Source organism: Oncorhynchus tshawytscha, linkage group LG10 (assembly GCF_018296145.1).
Source record: "Oncorhynchus tshawytscha isolate Ot180627B linkage group LG10, Otsh_v2.0, whole genome shotgun sequence".
NCBI lineage: Eukaryota > Metazoa > Chordata > Actinopteri > Salmoniformes > Salmonidae > Oncorhynchus > Oncorhynchus tshawytscha.
The window spans coordinates 76,171,930-76,191,125 of record NC_056438.1 but is presented as its reverse complement, the minus strand read 5'-3'; the positions used below and the strand labels follow the sequence as shown (position 1 = coordinate 76,191,125).

The following is a 19,196-nucleotide window of genomic DNA, read 5'->3' as shown; positions in this document are numbered from 1 at the left end:
AATTAATTTGTAAACATTTCTAAAAACATAATTCCACTTTGACATTATGGGGTATTGTAGTTAGGCCAGTAGAAAAACATCTCAATTGTAACACAACAAAATGTGGAAAAAGTAAATGGGTGTGATACTTTTTGAAGTCACTGTACGCACAAGGACATCTTTTAACAATTCCAACAACCTTAAAAGGTACAAACACAAATTTAGTGGAATAACTGTGCAGATGGAAACTTTGGTAAGGGAATTATGGTGAAATATCCATCAGGTTTTTATTGTTACGGTTTTCTTCCTGGGAAGGAGAGAAGGACCAAAATACAGCGTGGTTATGGTTGAACATCTTTAATAAGAACGTGAACAATATACATATACAAAACGTGGAAAAACCGAAACAGTCCTAACTGGTGCAAAACACAGAGACAGGAAACAATCACCCATGAAATACCCAAAGAATATGGCTGCCTAAATATGGTTCCCAATCAGAGACAACGATAAACACCTGCCTCTGATTGAGAACCACTCTCGGCAACCATAGACTTACCTAGAATACTACACTGAACACAACCCCATCAATCTACAAAACCCCTAGACAAGACAAACACATAATCACCCATGTCACACCCTGGCCTAACCACAATAATAAAGAAACACAAAATACTAAGGCCAGGGTGTGACATTTATGTGACAACTGTGATGGAAAAATTGATGTAGGTGCTTTTCTATTTAATTAATTTCTGTGTTCTGTTTGTGCTTTTCTAATAACCCATTTCTGTGTTCATGCGTGATTGAACAAACCCTCAATATCAGCATCTGCAATTTGGCAGTACGCCCAGACCCTTGTTTTGAGAACGAACGATATCTCAGTTTCAAGGTCTCAGCTTAGAAAGAAGAAGCCTGGTGAGATATTGGTCTGTCACATGCATGACCCAGTATTGGTCGGTCAAATGAATGAAGCAGATGTTAATGATGAATAAGCTAAATCATACAAATATGACTTGTCTGCAGTATACAAGAGAACTAACGGGACTGCCCCATTAGAGCTCATTTCAGACCGGTACTTTATGTATCTAAGTTTGACTGCGACCTATCCAACTTGCTGACAATAAACAATTATTCATTTAAGATTGACTTCCAGTGTCCCTGTGTTAAATATCTGCTCCAAATTAAGATTAACAAATGTCTGCAGAAATAATGGCGCGTCAGACATGACAACTTGAGTTTAAAAAAATATATTTTGGTTATTGAACTACAGTAAGTGAAGAGGATTTACACCCGGAAACGGAATTACATCATAGGACCATGATCCGTATTACACAGAAATCCATAATCATGCATTTGAATGTCATTCTCCTCATGTTTCAGCAGTTAGTACGTCACAATACAGCACAGTAGAGTTCAGTAGAGTACAGTTCAGTAGAGTTCAGTACAGTAGAGTTCAGTACAGTAAAGTAGATATCAGTATAGTACAGTACAGTTCAGTACAATAGAGTTCAGTAGAATGGAGTACAGTAAAGTATAATTCAGTAGAGTCGAGTTCAGTAGAGTACAGTTCAGTAGAGTTCAGTACAGTAAAGTAGAGATCGGTATAGTACAGTACAGTACAATAGAATTCAGTAGAGTGGAGTTCAGTAGAGTTCAGCACAGTAGAATTCAGTACAGTAAAGTAGAGATCAGTACAGTACAGATCAGTACAATAGAGTTTAGTACAATGGAGTGCAATACAGTAGAGTTCAGTACAGTACAGTTCAGTACAGTATAGTACAGTTCAGTACAGTAGAGTTCAGTACAGTACAGTATAGTAGAGTTCAGTACCGTAGAGTTCAGTTCAGTAGAGTTCAGTACATTAGAGTTCAATACAGTAGAGTTCAGTATAGTACAGTAGAGTTCAATACAGTAGAGTTCAGTAGAGTTCAGTACAGTGCATTATACGCTTTCCATCAACATCACGGAGTAATAGCCTGAAACCATGAGGTTCGTCTAACCTGGTTTCGAATGATAGTGTTTTTATGTATGAAGTAGTTTGTTGATTAAGACGACACAGTATGTTAAAAAATGACCAACCATGCATATCCATATTATTTAAAGAACGATAAAAACAAGCATACAGCCGTTGTTGGGTAATGCAGACAATTTCACATTGGAGTACCCTTCGGCTACACCAAAGATGTTTTATAACTAACCCAAGATAGACCACAGCCTGTCGTTTCCAATGGGAACAAGTGGGTCATAGTGGGCAGAATAAGCAAAGAGCGTGGCAGAGCCAAGCATGAGCTAGTGAAATGCTATTGGGGCATTCTAGCATGTATTTGCATATTTATGTTAGGGAACGCGTACTCTGTGAAGTGCGAGTGTGCAATAACTCAATTCGCCCTTGAACTGCTTCTAAACAACGCCATTTTAAAAAACTTTGGCAACGGGTAAAATTGACAAAACGTAGTCCACTCTGTTCGCAACAGATTCGAGTTTTGGGAACAGAAAACTGTATTGAGAACAAATGTTTCAACGACGAGAAATGCCAACAAGATGCTTCACATTTATACATCAGATAAAATATCTGGCACATTGTTCTACCTGTGGCTGTACCTACTTGGGGGCGTGATCATGTTAAGCCATGCTATGCCGTGTGTATCGATACAAATGGCTACAACTTAGTTAGTCAGCTAGTCAACTGACAAGAAAAATGTGGCTAACAGTAAGTTTGTTTTTTAGCTAGCATAAAACGAGTGCATAAAATGGTGTAATTTATAACAAACAATATACGATTAAAACGTTGAAAAATTTGTCAGGAAACAAATAATGTACTCACAGTGAATGATAAAACAGTTAGAAAACCGGCGATTCTTTGCACAGCCACAGGTGGTGAGCTGAACTTTGGAGTTATGCTAATTCATACTGCGAGCTCACGCTTGCTGTGACATCGTTAGTAAGGGACAGGATTTCTTACAGGTGAATATAACATCAATTAATATAGTTAAATGTAAACTGTTGTTTCCAATCAACAAACATGTTTGTAATTAATGCTGTTGTATTGTACTGTAACTAATGACAGCAATCTATCATTGAATGGTGTTCAATAAATTTTAAAAAAGTAGAATTTTTTCAGATTCTGATTGGGGTGACAAAATACTACAAGATTTATAAAAAATCTATAGGATTCATTCGGATTCATTTTGATTTCCAATGGGTAAAAAAAAGTAGTCCAATATGATTCTGATAGAGGTGATGCGAAATCCTATGGAATTGCAAGAATCATTTAGGGTTCATTAGGATTACTTTTGATTCCCAATAGGAAAAAAGTAGTCCAATAGAATTCCAATAGGATTCTGATACAGGTGACACAAAATCCCATAGGACTGCAATAATCCTGAAGGATCCACTGTGATTACTTTAGATTTACAATAGATAGATTTACAAAAGTAGTTCAATGGGATTCCAATAGAGGTGACACAAAATCCTATTGGAAATCGCTCATTTTATAGGATAAGCTATTTTTTTAGGAGAGAGAAAGAGGGAGTGGTCATCCAGACCCTATGAACTGAACATAACAGTATGCCAGTGGAAGGGAGGACAGTAGCAGGTGACCCTAAATGCGATTGAGCCAATCAGTTGTGTTGTGACTAGGTAGGGGTGGTATACAGAAGATGGCCCTATTTGGTAAAAGACCAAGTCCATATTATGGCAAGAACAGCTCAAATAAGTAAAGAGAAACTACAGTCCATCATTACTTTAAGACATGAAGGTCAGTAAATCCGGAAAATGTCAAGAACTTTGAAAGTTTCTTCAAGTGCAGTCGCAAAAACCATCAAGCGCTCTGATGAAACTGGCTCAAATAAGCCAGAAACTAGTAATAGTAGTAGTAGTAGTAGTAGTAGTAGTATTAGTGGTAGTAATAATAATAGTATTAATAGTAGTAACTTTAGTAGTGGTAGTAGTAATAACTTTAGCAGTAGTAGTAGTAGTTTTAGTAGTAGTCGTAACTTTAGTAGTAGTAATAGTAACTTTAGTAGTAGTAGTAACTTTAGTAGTAGTAGTAGTAACTTTAGTAGTGGTAGCAGTAGTAGTAGTAACTTTAGTAGTAGTAGTCATAGTAGTTGTAACTTTAGTAGTAGTAGTAGTAACTTTAGTAGTGGTAGTTGTAGTAGTAATAAATGCTTCAGTCTGGTTTTAGACCCCATCATAGCACTGAGACGGCACTTGTGAATGTGGTAAATGACATTTTAATGGCATCGGACCGAGGCTCTGCATCTGTCCTCGTGCTCCTAGACCTTAGTGCCGCTTTTGATACCATCGATCACCACATTCTTTTGGAGAGATTGGAAACCCAAATTGGTCTACACGGACATGTTCTGGCCTGGTTTAGATCTTATCTGTCGGAAAGATATCAGTTTGTCTCTGTGAATGGTTTGTCCTCTGACAAATCAACTGTAAATTTCGGTGTTCCTCAAGGTTCCGTTTTAGGACCACTATTGTTTTCACTATATATTTTACCTCTTGGGGATGTTATTCGAAAACATAATGTAAACTTTCACTGCTATGCGGATGACACACAGCTGTACATTTCAATGAAACATGGTGAAGCCCCAAAATTGCCCTCGCTAGAAGCATGTGTTTCAGACATAAGGAAGTGGATGGCTGCAAACTTTCTACTATTAAACTCGGACAAAACAGAGATGCTTGTTCTAGGTCCCAAGAAACAAAGAGATCTTCTGTTGAATCTGACAATTAATCTTAATGGTTGTACAGTCGTCTCAAATAAAACTGTGAAGGACCTCAGCGTTACTCTGGACCCTGATCTCTCTTTTGAAGAACATATCAAGACCATTTCAAGGACATCTTTTTTCCATCTACGTAACATTGCAAAAATCAGAAACTTTCTGTCCAAAAATGATGCAGAAAAATTAATCCATGCTTTTGTCACTTCTAGGTTAGACTACTGCAATGCTCTATTTTCCGGCTACCCGGATAAAGCACTAAATAAACTTCAGTTAGTGCTAAATACGGCTGCTAGAATCCTGACTAGAACCAAATTTTTTTATCATATTACTCCAGTGCTAGCCTCTCTACATTGGCTTCCTGTCAAAGCAAGGGCTGATTTCAAGGTTTTACTGCTAACCTACAAAGCATTACATGGGCTTGCTCCTACCTATCTCTCTGATTTGGTCCTGCTGTACATACCTACACGTACGCTACGGTCACAAGACGCAGGCCTCCTAATTGACCCTAGAATTTCTAAGCAAACAGCTGGAGGCAGGGCTTTCTCCTATAGAGCTCAATTTTTATGGAACGGTCTGCCTACCCATGTCAGAGACGCAAACTCGGTCTCAACCTTTAAGTCCTTACTGAAGACTTATCTCTTCAGTGGGTCATATGATTGAGTGTAGTCTGGCCCAGGAGTGGGAAGGTGAACGGAAAGGCTCTGGAGCAACGAACCGCCCTTGCTGTCTCTGCCTGGCCGGTTCCCCTCTTTCCACTGGGATTCTCTGCCTCTAACCCTATTACAGGGGCTGGGTCACTGGCTTACTGGGGCTCTCTCATGCCGTCCCTGGAGGGGGTGCGTCACCTGAGTGGGTTGATTCACTGTTGTGGTCATCCTGTCTGTGTTGGCGCCCCCTTGGGTTGTGCCGTGGCGGAGATCTTTGTGGGCTATACTCAGCCTTGTCTCAGGATGGTAAGTTGGTGGTTGAAGATATCCCTCTAGTGGTGTGGGGGCTGTGCTTTGGCAAAGTGGGTGGGGTTATATCCTTCCTGTTTGGCCCTGTCCGGGGTGTCCTCGGATGGGGCCACAGTGTCTCCTGACCCCTCCTGTCTCAGCCTCCAGTATTTATGCTGCAGTAGTTTATGTGTCGGGGGCTGGGGTCAGTTTGTTATATCTGGAGTACTTCTCCTGTCCTATTCGGTGTCCTGTGTGAATCTAAGTGTGTGTTCTCTAATTCTCTCCTTCTCTCTTTCTTTCTCTCTCTCGGAGGACCTGAGCCCTAGGACCATGCCCCAGGACTACCTGACATGATGACTCCTTGCTGTCCCCAGTCCACCTGGCCATGCTGCTGTTCCAGTTTCAACTGACCTGAGCCCTAGGACCATGCCCCAGGACTACCTGACATGATGACTCCTTGCTGTCCCCAGTCCACCTGGCCGTGCTGCTGTTCCAGTTTCAACTGACCTGAGCCCTAGGACCATGCCCCAGGACTACCTGACATGATGACTCCTTGCTGTCCCCAGTCCACCTGGCCATGCTGCTGCTCCAGTTTCAACTTCCACCTGACTGTGCTGCTGCTCCAGTTTCAACTGTTCTGCCTTATTATTATTCGACCATGCTGGTCATTTATGAACATTTGAACATCTTGGCCATGTTCTGTTATAATCTCCACCCGGCACAGCCAGAAGAGGACTGGCCACCCCACATAGCCTGGTTCCTCTCTAGGTTTCTTCCTAGGTTTTGGCCTTTCTAGGGAGTTTTTCCTAGCCACCGTGCTTCTACACCTGCATTGCTTGCTGTTTGGGGTTTTAGGCTGGGTTTCTGTACAGCACTTTGAGATATCAGCTGATGTACGAAGGGCTATATAAATAAATTTGATTTGATTTTGATTTGATTTAATAATAACTTTAGTAGTAGTAACTTTAGTAGTAGTAGTAGTAGTAGAAGTAGTAGTAACTTTAGTAGTAGTGCCAGTGCTAATGCTAGTGCTTGCTGTTTGGGGTTTTAGGCTGGGTTTCTGAATAGCACTTTGTGACATCGGCTGATGTAAAAAGGGCTTTATTAACTACATTTGATTGATTGATTAATAGAATAGTGATAGTAGACAGCAGGAGGCTCCATACCTGGACAGTATTATTAGTGTATTGTACTAGATAGGCAAAGGCAACAGTACATGCAATATAATTAGTACTCATTAATTGGTACTGGTATTAGTAGTTAATTGGTTCTGGTAGTAGTCGTTAATTGGTACTGGTAGTAGTAGTTAATTGGTTCTGGTAGTAGTCGTTAATTGGTACTGGTAGTGGTCGTTAATTGGTACTGGTAGTGGTTGTTAATTGGTATTGGTAGTGGTTGTTAATTGGTATTGGTAGTAGTCGTTAATTGGTACTGGTAGTAGTTAATTGGTACTGGTAGTAGTCGTTAATTGGTACTGGTAGTAGTCGTTAATTGGTATTGGTAGTAGTCGTTAATTGGTACTGGTAGTAGTCGTTAATTGGTACTGGTAGTAGTTAATGGGTACTGGTAGTAGTCATTAATTGGTCCTGGTAGTAGTCGTTAATTGGTCCTGGTAGTAGTCGTTAATTGGTACTGGTAGTAGTCGTTAATTGGTACTGGTAGTAGTCGTTAATTGGTACTGGTAGTAGTCGTTAATTGGTACTGGTAGTAGTCGTTAATTGGTACTGGTAGTAGTAGTAGTTAATTGGTACTGGTAGTAGTAGTAGTTAATTGGTACTGGTAGTAGTAGTTAATTGGTACTGGTAGTAGTAGTTAATTGGTACTGGTAGTAGTAGTTAATTGGTACTGGTAGTAGTAGTTCATTGGTACTGGTAGTAGTAGTTAATTGGTACTGGTAGTAGTAGTTCATTGGTACTGGTAGTAGTAGTTCATTGGTACTGGTAGTAGTAGTTCATTGGTACTGGTAGTAGTAGTTAATTGGTACTGGTAGTAGTAGTTAATTGGTACTGGTAGTAGTAGTTAATTGGTACTGGTAATAGTCGTTAATTGGTATTGGTAGTAGTCATTAATTGGTACTGGTAGTAGTCGTTCATTGGTACTGTTAGTAGTAGTTAATTGGTACTGGTAGTAGTAGTTCATTGGTACTGGTAGACATCATTAATTGGTACTGGTAGTAGTCGTTAATTGGTTCTGGTAGTAGTAGTTATTTGGTACTGGTAGTAGTCATTGATTGGTTCTGGTAGTAGTCGTTGATTGGTTCTGGTAGTAGTAGTTAATTGGTATTGGTAGTAGTAGTTAATTGGTACTGGTATTAGTAGTTAATTGGTACTGGTAGTAGTAGTTAATTGGTACTGGTAGTAGTCGTTAATTGGTACTGGTAGTAGTCGTTAATTGGTACTGGTAGTTAATTGGTACTGGTAGTAGTAGTTAATTGGTACTGGTAGTAGTAGTTAATTGGTACTGGTAGTAGTAGTTAATTGGTACTGGTAGTAGTAGTTAATTGGTACTGGTAGTAGTAGTTAATTGGTACTGGTAGTAGTAATTCATTGGTGCTGGTAGTAGTAGTTCATTGGTACTGGTATTGGTATTAGTAGTTAGCCGGATGTGCCATACCTGTACGCGAACCTCTGGGAGGTTAACCTTCATGGCCAGCTCTTCTCTGCTGTAGACGTCAGGGTAGTGGGACTTCTCAAAGGCCCGCTCCAGCTCATGGAGTTGGTAGGTGGTGAAGGTGGTGCGGTTACGCCGGTGCTTCTTCCTGGGGTGGTCTTCCTCTGGTGGCTCAGGTGACTTCCCCCTGTCGCTGTCCAACCCCTTCTGGAGGTCCCCCAGGTCCCCATCACACTTATCACTGGAGAAAAGGCCTGACTCTGCAGGTAAACAGTAGAAGAGGATGTTTGTCATGAGCCTTTCTGTTAATTCGGCAGTGCCAGTTCTACTTACTGTACCAAACGTGGTCTTCCCGTTGGCTAACATGGTTAGAAAGGTGGACTATATGCTATTTTGTTTCCATTTAGTGTAAATGGTGTAAGGTATTGAATATACTGTTTATTTTAGCACTAGCATGCTACTTAAGATATACAGTTGAAGTCGGAAGTTTACATACACCTTAGCCAAAAATATTTTTAGTCAGTTTTTCACAATTCCTGACATTTAATCCTAGTAAAAGTTAGGATCACCACTTTATTTTAAGAATGTGAAATGTCAGAATAATAGTAGAGAGAATGATTTCATATTTTATTTCTTTCATCACATTCCCAGTGGGTCAGAAGTTTACATACACTCAAATAGTATTTGGTAGCATTGCCTTTAAATTGTTTAACTTGGGTCAAACATTTTGGGTAGCCTTCCACAAGCTTCCCACAATAAGTTGGGTGAATTATGGCCCATCCCTCCTGACAGAGCTGGTGTAACTGAGTCAGGTTTGTAGGCCTCCTTGCTCACACACGCTTTTTCAGTTGTGCCCACAAATTTTCTATACGATTGAGGTCAGGGCTTTGTGATGGCCACTCCAATACCTTGACTTGGTTGTCCTTAAGCCATTTTGCCCCAACTTTGGAAGTATGCTTGGGGTCATTGTCCATTTGGAAGACCATTTGCGACCAAGCTTTAATAACTTCCTGACTGATGTCTTGAGATGTTGCCTCAATATATCATGATGCCATCTAATTTGTGAAGTGCACCAGTCCCTCCTGCAGTAAAGCACCCCCACAACATGATGCTGCGACCCCCATGCTTCACGGTTAGGATGGTGTTCTTCGGCTTACAAGCCTCCCCCTTTTTTCTCCAAACATAACGATGGTCATTATGGCCAAACAGTTCTATATTTGTTTCATCAGACCAGAGGACATTTCTCCAAAATGTACGACCCCCATGTGCAGTTGCAAACCGTAGTCTGGCTTTTTTATGGCGGTTTTGGAGCAGTGGCTTCTTCTTTGCTGAGCGGCATTTTAGGTTATGTTGATTAAGGATTCGTTTTTACTGTGGATATAGATCCAGCATCTTCTTAAGGCCCTTCGCTGTTGTTCTGGGATTGATTTGTTTATACTTGCGTACTATTGTTTGTACAGATGAATGTGGTACCTTCAGGCTTTTGGAAATTGTTCCCAAGGATGAACCAGACTTGTGGTGGTCTACAATTTTTTTATGAGGTCTTGGCTGATTTCTTTTGATTTTCCCATGATGTGAAGCAAAGAGGCGCTGAGTTTGAAGGTAGGCCTTGAAATACATCCACAGGTACACCTCCAATTGACTCAAATGATGTCAAATAGCCTATCAGAAGCTTCTAAAGCCATGACATCATTTTCTGGAATTTTCCAAGCTGTTTTCCCAAACCCGCATGCAGGAGCGTAATCATCGCCTCAAACGAATTAGCATAACGCAGCGGACATAAATATGCCTAGAAAATATTCCTATTTATGAAAATCACAAATGAAATATATTGAGACATAGCTTAGCCTTTTGTTAATCACCCTGTCATCTCAGATTTTCAAAATATGCTTTACAGCCAACGCTAGACAAGCATTTGTGTAAGTTTATCATAGCCTAGCATAGCATTATGCCTTGCTAGCAGCAGGCAACCTTGTCACGGAAATCAGAAAAGCAATCAAATTAAATCGTTTACCTTTGATGAACTTTGGATGTTTTCACTCATGAGACTCCCAGGTAGATAGCCAAAGTTCATTTTTCCCAAAATATTATTTTTGTAGGCGAAACAGCTCCGTTTGTTCTTCACGTTTGGCTGAGAAATCGCCCGGAAATTGCGGTCACCACAACGCCGAAAAATATTCCAAATTAGCTCCATAATATCGACAGAAACATGGCAAACGTTGTTTAGAATCCATCCTCAAGGTGTTTTTCTAATATCTATTCGATAATATATCCGTCGGGACAATTCCTTTTTCTCTAGGACCGATTGGAGTAATGGCTACCTCTGTACTTTACGCGAGAATCTCTCTCGGAGCCACCATGTGACCACTTACGCAATGTGCCCGCATACGACTATTCTTCAACAGAAATGCGTAAAACTACGTCACAATGCTGTAGACACCTTGGGGAATACGTAGAAAGCGTAAGCTCGTTGATGGTACATTCACAGCTGAATAGGGAGTCATTGGAATGCAGCGCTTTCAAAACCTGGGGCACTTCCGGATTGGATTTTTCTCAGGCTTTCGCTTGCAACATCAGTTTTGTTATACTCACAGACAATATCTTTACAGTTTTGGAAACGTTAGAGTGTTTTCTATCGAAAGCTGTCAATTATATGCATATTCTAGTATCTTTTCCTGACAAAATATCCCGTTTAAAACGGGAATGTTTTTTTTTCCAAAAATGAAAATACTGCCCCTAGAGTTCCAAGAGGTTAAAGGCACAGTCAACTTAAAGGCACAGACCCACTGGAATTGTGATACAGTGAATTGTAAGTGAAATCATTTGTCTGTAAACAATTGTTGGAAAAGTACTTGTGTCATGCACAAAGTAGATGTCCTAACCGACTTGCCATAACTATAGTTTGTTTACAATAAATGTGTGGAGGGGTTGAAAAACTTTTTTAATGAGTTTTAATGACTCCAACCTAAGTGTATGTAAACTTTCGACTTCAACTGTATATTGCAACAGAGCCTAAAGGCAATGCAAGCTGCAGGCCTCTTCTCTCTCGGCGGGTGATGTCATATTGTCTTCACTGCATTCCTCAGGCCCAGTAATCCCATGAGGACAGATGCCACCTGTTAAACCTGAGTGTCCACGTGTGCCCTAGGCTGGCCAGTTCTAATCTACACAGACACTTTACTTGGCTTCTCCACTCACCCAAGTACCAGATCTAATTTTGTCAGAAAACAGGGTGAGGTTGAAACCCCACTTCACGTGGTTGACGGATGGTAGATCCCATCAGAGTTTGTTAATTCATTAATCCAAATCAATTGAGGCTCAATTGAGATTATCATCAGATCATTGGCTTGGTAACAAGCATGCGAGGAAGGCAGCAAAAGTGGTCTCCTTAATTCACTATGCTGTAATGTTAAGGTGATAGATAATTGTTATGCCATGCCAGTATTGTTCTGGGAGAAATACTCAGTACAACAAGTATAAAAGTAGCTAGAAATGTAAAGTCCAGCATTGTAATTGTACTGTAGTGTTCTAGTCTCTGAATCTTTGCCAAAAATAAGAACCTGAGCAAAGTGTGCTTTCAACTATCCCTGCCTTTCCTCCTGGATGAGATTACCACAGTGTGCTTTCAACTATCCCTGCCTTTCCTCCTGGATGAGGTTACCACAGTGTGCTTTCAACTGTCCCTGGACTTTGCCTTTTCTCCTGGATGAGATTACCACAGTGTGCTTTCAACTGTCCCTGGACTTTGCCTTTTCTCCTGGATGAGATTACCACAGTGTGCTTTCAACTGTCCCTGGACTTTGCCTTTCCTCCTGGATGAGGTTATCTAAACAAACATTATGACTATTCCTTCGACTGGAGAAAAGGGAACGTCTTTACTGGTCCAACTATTGTTGTCCAATCTGTGACCAACATATATTCCCCATTAACCCCCCCCACCATGTCATTGTCCTTGTGCTGTTATAGTTTGTCTCTCGTGACACGTCAGATGTCACATCAATATCACGTCAATATCACATCATTATCACGTCAATATCACATCATTATCACATCAATATCATATCGATATCACATCATTATCACATCATTATCATATCGATACCACACCATTATCATATCGATATCACATCGTTATCGTATCAATATCACCCCATTATCATATCAATATCATACCATTATCATATCAATATCATATCGATATCACATTATCACATCCATATCACATCATTTTCACGTCAATATCACATCATTATCGCATCAATATCACATCATTATCGCGTCATTATCACATCAATGTCACATCATTATCACGTCAATATCACATCATTATCGCGTCATTATCACATCAATGTCACATCATTATCACGTCAATATCACATCATTATCACGTCAATATCACATCATTATCATATCAATATCACATGATTATCATATCAATATCACGTCAATATCACATCATTATCACATCAACGAAAATTGACATAAGTCTCTGGATATGTGAATTCAATTATGTAATAAATGCAATCATTCAATTAAAACCAGTGTACTGACCATGGAAGTCAGAGTGCTGTGTGCTGTCCCCCAGGCTGGCCAGCTGTCCGTAAGGGTCTGACTTGACCTGCTTCCCCTGGTGGTCCTCCAGGCCTTCAGTGGCCACATTATGGATCCCCACGTCCCCCACAGGGGTCAGCAGAGGGTCCTGGTCCTTACTGAAGCCCAAGATCACGTCGATGCTGTGGACCCGGCCTCCTCCGCTAGACCCCCCTCCCTTCAGCATGTCATGGTAGTTGTCTGGTGACAGGCAGCCGTCGCCCACCATTCCCAAGGTATCCATCGACAAATGTATCCAGAGGACCTCTTCCTACTGCTGAGGGGCCACCCTCAGATATAGTTGGACACGTGACAGACAGCACTACAGGTTGTCATTTGTCACATAGGGATTATATCAAGAGAGAGAAAGCCAGAGCAGATCGTGTCCTTGGATTTCCTGTCAGTCTGCAAAACAGAGTTTGGAGAGTTAGACATGTTGGTATCATCAACACACTACTTGCTGAACTGACAAGTTTGGTTGTGAATGTGCATAGATGTCACTTGTTCGTATTGTGCAAATGCAATGATAGAATGGCTAGAATGTTACTCCAGTAACAAGTAATTAGCCTTTAATTGGAAAACTGTGGATATATTTGTCGTTGATATGCTTAATTCACATCTGAAATTCCTTATTCTTTATGATACATGCATGACTGAAAGAAACCAAACCTGAACTTATATTCTGTATTGTTTTCATGCAAAAGTTATTTTTCAGCAGAATATTTTTACTTAAGGGTCAAAATCTGACTCATGCATCAGTAAAGAATTGTTTGTTTTTTTAATGAAAAAGCATATATTAAAATATATATAATTTCTTTAAATAAATATGTTTAAAGACAATACACATTTTCTGGTTAGTTAAAAAAATATGATCTGAAATGATGAACAGGGTTTTTTTAAATAAACTTATTTTAACAAGGCAAGTCAGTTAAGAACAAATTCTTATTTTACAATGATGGCCTAACCCAGCCAAACCCTCCCCTAACCTGGACGGCGCTGGGCCAATTGTGCGCCACCCTATGGGACTCCTGAATACGGTCGGTTGTGATATTGCCCAGAATCGAACCAGGGTCTGTGGCAATGCCTCTAGCACTGAGATGCAGTGCCTTAGACCTCTGTGCCACTCGGGCTAGCTACATTTATCAGCCAAACGGATATAAAATGACTCGATTATATAATACATTATGTTTGATATTTGGGTCTATGAATAAATATGATAATTCATTCCACCCTAAAAATGTATTTGATCGTTTTTAAAGATTGTAGGACAATTTTTAAAAATGTAACTAGGCAAGTCAGTTAAGAACAAATTCTTATTTACAATGACGGCCTAGGAACAGTGGGTTAACTGCCTTTGTTCAGGGGCAGAATAACATATTTTTACCTTGTCAGCTCGGGGATTCAATCTAGCGAACCTTTCAGTTACTGGCCCAACGCTCTAACCACTAGACTACCTGCCACTCCACAATATATGCATTCAGATAAAGTACGCCTTATGAAATTGGAAAAACATGAGGCAATGAAATAAAATTAAGAAATATCTTAACAATAATGGTATCTTTAACAACAAGTAGTTGTAACTAAGTAGTAATAGTACTATCAACTCAAAATAAACAGCAATAATCACTAGCGACATTTATAAATGTACTTACCTCTATACAGGTAGCTTAGTTATACTACACACATCCTCTTTCAATGCTGAGCCGTAAGTTGTGGCTCCTCTGTCCGACAAGTTGCAAATGACAGCGGATGGGAGTTCCGTTAGCTGTGCACCTGCTCCTCCCAACCTCCCCGGGTAAAGTCCTTCAAAGTCTTCAACGACAACTACTAAGTAGGAACACTCAATGGAGTTCCTCCCCTCTGGCTATAGCCACTGTCTGTTTGACTGTTCACTAGATACGGAGGGAAACCAGAGTATTTAAGAGGTTTATTAATTGGAATCCTTCCCCTTTAAGAATGATTGGCAGTTGTTTTCTGGCCAAGTAATTGCTGTAGAATGTGGCCTGTATTCAGACCACAGAGGGAGGCCTCGGCTAATGAAGGCTTTGACAAAACTTTCTTTCAGAAAATCTATTGTTTAAAAGATAATGGTTCTTGTAATCCCTTCATTACACACAATATATGAGAGAATATACAGAGATATACAGTGATGTAGTATGCTTTGGCTGGACACAAACTGGTCTGAACAGGAAAGACATGAACCAAATGTATTCTAATAAACCCTTGTTTTAGCGCTTGTGGATTATGAAAAGATGGCTGGGTTATAAGAGAAACGAACAATGACTATGTATACATGTGCATTTATAATTGTATATTTCCTTGAAAAGGATTATTCTCTTGAGTACGGCCCTTGTCATGTAAACACAATATAAATATATAATGTTTAATGGAACTTGGAATAAATTAAGTCTAAGGTTAGCCGTTTCAACTTAAAAATAGATACCCCATTGATGTAAAATGTTAAGCTTTAAAAGCTTAAAACAATGTATGGAATATTGTGTTACCTAGAGTTAATAGCTCACTTACCACGACACAAGTCAGTGTTAAGTTAACATCAGTAATGAACTTAATTATCTTAAATTCATGGCACCAAAGTAACATTATACATGTTTTAGAAACATGACACCTCTATCACTTCTCACACTCTAATCCAAGGGTAGGCTCTTCATTTGGGCACAGCTTTTCTGAACCCTGATATGGCTTGCTTCCATTATGGTTTGTATAAATTGGCTTTGTTCTCCTCTAGCCAGGCTGGTTTGTTTGAACACAACCAGGATAGAGTTGCTCGGCCCTTGTTTGAGTACTTGTGCATTTTGAAAAGAATGTTAGGATATAAGAGAAATGAGCAATGCCTGCTTGCATTTACTGCCACACTAATAATGATATATTATATCGAATACGGCAAAGGCAAGAGTAATTTAAACATAAAATTAAATATTTTTGTTGCTTTTTTTATACAGTACCAGTCAAAAGTTTGAACACACTCATTCAAGGGTCAAAACTATGAAAAACTAGGGTGAAGACATCAAAACTATGAAATAACACATATGGAATCATGTAGTAACCAAAAAAGTGATAAACAAATCAAAATATATTTAACATTTTAGATTCTTCAAAGTAGCCACCCTTTGCCTTATTCTACGTGTATGTACATAGTTATGTTTTTAAATAACCAGAGTTACCTCGCTAATGTGACATTTGAAGTTGGATGAGCTTGTATTTTATTGTATGGAATATTATTACCTAGCTTTGTTAACTACATTTCCTGAGTTGAGATGAAATAAGTCAGTGTTAAATTAGCATCATTAGGTTATATTTAGCATCAGTAACTTATATTTGGGATCATAACTATCTATGTAAGTAAGTAGCAATGTAAATACTAACTACTAACTAAGCAAATAACAGTTCATATATTTTAATAACAATGCATATATTTTAATAACAATCTATATACTTATCTTGACCACCAATGCCGTCCCAACACAGTCAGGTGGCATGTAATAATGTAATTTCACCATAGTAACCCAGGTTTGGCCTCCCAGCCCTGGTACCTTGTCAAAGGTGGAATGGGCTGGTCCTATATTGCTCCTAAGGCCTGGTTTGGCCTCTTTCTGGCCCCTGCTATGGGTTTCCCTGCAGCCAGCTGGTTGGCCTAAAGCTGAGGAAGCTAAGTGTCACAAAGATCAACCCTCACCTTAATGAGCCTAAGGACTTCACCAGAGATGTTCTCTTATGTCAGAAGTTCAAAATCAAATCAAATCAAATTTTATTTGTCACATACACATGGTTAGCAGATGTTAATGTGAGTGTAGCGAAATGCTTGTGCTTCTAGTTCCGACAATGCAGTAATAACGAACAAGTAATCTAACTAACAATTCCAAAAAACTACTGTCTTATACACAGTGTAAGGGGATAAAGAATATGTACATAAGGATATATGAATGAGTGATGGTACAGAGCAGCATAGGCAAGATACGGTAGATGATATTGAGTACAGTATATACATATGAGATGAGTATGTAAACCAAGTGGCATAGTTAAAGTGGCTAGTGATACATGTATTACATAAGGATGCAGTCGATGATATAGAGTACAGTATCTACGTATGCATATGAGATGAATAATGTAGGGTAAGTAACATTATATAAGGTAGCATTGTTTAAAGTGGCTAGTGATATATTTACATAATTTCCCATCAATTCCCATTATTAAAGTGGCTGGAGTAGAGTCAGTGTCATTGACAGTGTGTTGGCAGTAGCCACTCAATGTTAGTGGTGGCTGTTTAACAGTCTGATGGCCTTGAGATAGAATCTGTTTTTCAGTCTCTCGGTCCCAGCTTTGATGCACCTGTACTGACCTCGCCTTCTGGATGACAGCGGGGTGAACAGGCAGTGGCTCGGGTGGTTGATGTCCTTGATGATCTTTATGGCCTTCCTGTAGCATCGGGTGGTGTAGGTGTCCTGGAGGGCAGGTAGTTTGCCCCCAGTGATGCGTTGTGCAGACCTCACTACCCTCTGGAGAGCCTTACGGTTGAGGGCGGTGCAGTTGCCATACCAGGCGGTGATACAGCCCGCCAGGATGCTCTCGATTGTGCATCTGTAGAAGTTTGTGAGTGCTTTTGGTGACAAGCCGAATTTCTTCAGCCTCCTGAGGTTGAAGAGGCGCTGCTGCGCCTTCCTCACGATGCTGTCTGTGTGAGTGGACCAATTCAGTTTGTCTGTGATGTGTATGCCGAGGAACTTAAAACTTGCTACCCTCTCCACTACTGTTCCATCGATGTGGATGGGGGTGTTCCCTCTGCTGTTTCCTGAAGTCCACAATCATCTCCTTAGTTTTGTTGACGTTGAGTGTGAGGTTATTTTCCTGACACCACACTCCGAGGGCCCTCACCTCCTCCCTGTAGGCCGTCTCGTCGTTATTGGTAATCAAGCCTACCACTGTTGTGTCGTCCGCAAACTTGATGATTGAGTTGGAGGCGTGCGTGGCCACGCAGTCGTGGGTGAACAGGGAGTACAGGAGAGGGCTCAGAACGCACCCTTGTGGGGCCCCAGTGTTGAGGATCAGCGGGGAGGAGATGTTGTAAGCAAATTGCCTTGACTAGTCTCTCAAAGCACTTCATGATGACGGAAGTGAGTGCTACGGGGCGGTAGTTGTTTAGCTCAGTTACCTTAGCTTTCTTGGGAACAGGAACAATGGTGGCCCTCTTGAAGCATGTGGGAACAGCAGACTGGTATAGGGATTGATTGAATATGTCCGTAAACACACCGGCCAGCTGGTCTGCGCATGCTCAGAGGGCGCGGCTGGGGATGCCGTCTGGGCCTGCAGCCTTGCGAGGGTTAACACGTTTAAATGTCTTACTCACTTCGGCTGCAGTGAAGGAGAGACCGCATGTTTTCGTTGCAGGCCGTGTCAGTGGCACTGTATTGTCCTCAAAGCGGGCAAAAAAGTTATTTAGTCTGCCTAGGAGCAAGACATCCTGGTCCGTGACTGGGCTGGGTTTCTTCCTGTAGTCCGTGATTGACTGTAGACCCTGCCACATGCCTCTTGTGTCTGAGCCGTTGAATTGAGATTCTACTTTGTCTCTGTACTGGCACTTAGCTTGTTTGATAGCCTTGCGGAGGGAATAGCTGCACTGTTTGTATTCAGTCATGTTACCAGACACCTTGCCCTGATTAAAAGCAGTGGTTCGCGCCTTCAGTTTCACACGAATGCTGCCATCAATCCACGGTTTCTGGTTAGGGAATGTTTTAATCGTTGCTATGGGAACGACATCTTCAACGCACGTGCTAATGAACTCGCACAACGAATCAGCGTATTCGTCAATGTTGTTGTCTGACGCAATACGAAACATCTCCCAGTCCACGTGATGGAAGCAGTCTTGGAGTGTGGAGTCAGCTTGGTCAGACCAGCGTTGGACAGACCTCAGCGTGGGAGCTTCTTGTTTTAGTTTCTGTCTGTAGGCAGGGATCAACAAAATGGAGTCGTGGTCAGCTTTTCCGAAAGGGGGCGGGGCAGGGCCTTATATGCGTCGCGGAAGTTAGAGTAACAATGATCCAGGGTCTTTCCACCCCTGGTTGCGCAATCGATATGCTGATAAAATTTAGGGAGTCTTGTTTTCAGATTAGCCTTGTTAAAATCCCCAGCTACAATGAATGCAGCCTCCGGATAAATCGTTTCCAGTTTGCAGAGAGTTAAATAAAGTTCGTTCAGAGCCATCGATGTGTCTGCTTGGGGGGGGATATATACGGCTGTGATTATAATCGAAGAGAATTCTCTTGGTAGATAATGCGGTCTACATTTGATTGTGAGGAATTCTAAATCAGGTGAACAGAAGGATTTGAGTTCCTGT

General features: G+C 40.7%; 1 protein-coding gene across 1 annotated transcript in view; it reads right to left on the bottom strand.

Moving 5' to 3' along the window:
- The window catches only part of LOC112236587 (retinal homeobox protein Rx2-like), a 43,595-nt gene that overhangs the window by 2,204 nt on the left and 22,195 nt on the right, over positions 1–19,196 (bottom strand). The window contains exons 2-3 of the mRNA XM_024405185.2: positions 12,797–13,118; positions 8,261–8,511 (exon numbers count right to left, since the gene is read on the bottom strand). Of these exons, the coding sequence (XP_024260953.2) occupies positions 8,261–8,511; positions 12,797–13,118 (573 nt within the window). The remainder of the gene's footprint in view (positions 1–8,260; positions 8,512–12,796; positions 13,119–19,196) is intronic.